This window comes from Plectropomus leopardus, unplaced genomic scaffold (assembly GCF_008729295.1).
Source record: "Plectropomus leopardus isolate mb unplaced genomic scaffold, YSFRI_Pleo_2.0 unplaced_scaffold18724, whole genome shotgun sequence".
Lineage (NCBI taxonomy): Eukaryota > Metazoa > Chordata > Actinopteri > Perciformes > Serranidae > Plectropomus > Plectropomus leopardus.
In genome coordinates, this window is record NW_024620191.1 from 1 (window position 1) to 2,328 (window position 2,328).

Below are 2,328 nucleotides of genomic sequence, written 5' to 3' on the forward strand. Positions count from 1 at the left end.
ATATATTACAAAAAAAAAGTTAAAGTGTTATTCAGAAATTGGGGTGCAAAATCTAATAAGTTGACTAATAAAGCCCATTAGGGGATCAAACTAACCTCTTGTTTAGGAAGCGGTTGCACTTGAGAATGGCAGCCTCAACGTAACTGTTCACAGAGGTCAAGGAGTCACACTTCCACATGTGATCATTAGGGATTTTATGGAGACAGCCCCAAATCATTATAGACCCTTTTTTAAATGTTACTTTTCTTATAAAAAGAGACCGATGCAGCGGATGTGGATGGAACCATTTGACAAATTTATCATTGGGAAAAGTAAACCAGAATTACCGCCTCACGGCTGTATGCCTCTGATTACCACTCAAGTTGCAGTTACAGTTTATATCCATGTCTGTGAAAACATGGACGCACCACACACATCTTCCCCCAGCAGCACAGACGATCTATACAATTAGCACAGTTTCAATATTAGTGTCAACACTTCAGTATCTGACCAAATGTCTCTCATTCTGTTCCTGAGTTATGAGGCTACGTATTGGCCAGGAAAGTGGTTTTTTTGCAGAACATTATGATGTCACAGTGATGCTGACATTTGAAATTTTGGCAAAGATTGTATAAAATCATGAATGTAACTATCGCAAAAGTCACCCATTGGTTTGTGGACCCCCGTTTTGTTTGTTGGGGTCAAAAGTGACAGTATTTGGACCTCGCACACAGCCTAAATGTCCTCATTTCATCGTTTTCCTATCAGACATTTGTGTAAAATTTTGGCGGAATTAGCAAGTAAATTCCTGAGTTATGGCCAATAACACATTTTGTGAAGTCACAGAGACCTTGATCTTTGACCAACAAAAGTTCACTATTGAGTCCAAAGAGGCGTCTGTGCCAAATTTGAAAAAAAAAAACAACCCAAAACCTCCCACTGGATGTTCTTGAAACATTGCATTCAAAGGAGTGAGATAGATGTGAGGTCGCAGTGACCTTGTCCTTGAACTTTCACTACCAAAATCTTATCAGGTCATCATTGGGTCCAAGTGGACATTTGTGCCAAATCTGAAGAAATTCCCTCAGTATCACACCCACAAAAATGAGATAGACAAGATCACCGAGACCTTGATATTTGACCTATGACCACCAACAACTGACTTTGTTGTTGAGTACAAGTGGACGTTTGGGCCAAATTTGAAGAAACGTTTTTGAGATATCACACATTCACAAAAATGGGAAGGAGGGATGGACAACCCGCAAACATATTACCTCTTTCCACGGCTATCACCAGCAGGGAGGATTAAATCAGCCAACAGAAGGAGGGATCAAAAGGCCCGATAAAGAGGTAAGTCTGAGTCAAAACAGGCCTAACACTGGTTTTGTTTTTTCTGTGAAGCGTTCTTGAGAATGGAGTTAAGCAATAAAGCCCAGCTGATGGTGGTAAAGGATACAATCTGGGCAGAAGCTCTCTGATGGACGCGATCTTGAAGAACCAGTTAAGGCACGTCTCCTTGGCCGTGTCATTCACATCATCGACGGTGAACGACTCTGAGGAAGGCAGAAGCCAAAAGGAATATTGAACAAAGGACACAGACAACATCACCTCAGAAGCAAGAAAAAAAAAGGTGAAATGCTAGAATGAAATATGACTGTACATGGCAGAATCCAATCACTACCTGGTAGGGGTCGTGGGTCTGAACACATGGTCCAGATTCTATCGTACACCAGCCGGCCTGCAGACAAGTGAGACCGCAGTCAGAATACCTGCAGTGTTTTTATGAATTAAGAAAAAAGAGGATTCTCTACGCACCAAAAGTGTCGAGGATATCAGTGATGAGGACAAACTTGCTGGGGTAGAACTGGATCACCGAGGTGTCGGAGAGAAGCTTTGAGCACTGGATCACAGACCAAAGTGCAGTGTTCATGTTTTTTACCCAGGTAACATAGACATTTTTGCTCCATTATTTTGGGGATGAGTGTTTTTAGCTGCTGGATTACCTGGATGACGATCTTCAGGGCTTTGACTTTCTGGTCCGAGGCCCAGGCCTCCTTCAGGGACTGGTTCAGCTCCTCGATACGGTTGGCGTAATCCTGCTGGGAGAGGTTCAGCAGCTCTCTCTGGGAACCCTGCACACACACAGACAAACAAGTTAGACCAAAACACATCCCTGATATAATATGGAGTCATTCTGTCGAGCTAGAATGAGGTTTACGTCAATGAAAAGCTGTTGTATTGATGAATTTTGCAGCTGATTTAATCCTTCGAGGCACAAGCAAATTGGTTTGATTTCTTTAAATTATGGAAAGGCAATGAAAGTAAGAAACAACCCAAAATTTAGCAAGA

At 42.1% G+C, this 2,328-nt stretch overlaps 1 protein-coding gene across 1 annotated transcript; it reads right to left on the reverse strand.

Annotated features, from left to right (window-relative positions):
• Window positions 1-95: 95 nt before the first annotated feature.
• Window positions 96-2,111, reverse strand: LOC121965132 (VPS35 endosomal protein-sorting factor-like; the record flags this gene model as incomplete). Its single annotated transcript, XM_042515295.1, has 5 exons — window positions 96-143; window positions 1,436-1,532; window positions 1,661-1,717; window positions 1,795-1,879; window positions 1,983-2,111. Coding segments are annotated over 5 exons (416 nt in total), but the record flags the coding sequence as incomplete, so codon positions are not given.
• Between the last annotated feature and the right edge of the window lie 217 nt (window positions 2,112-2,328).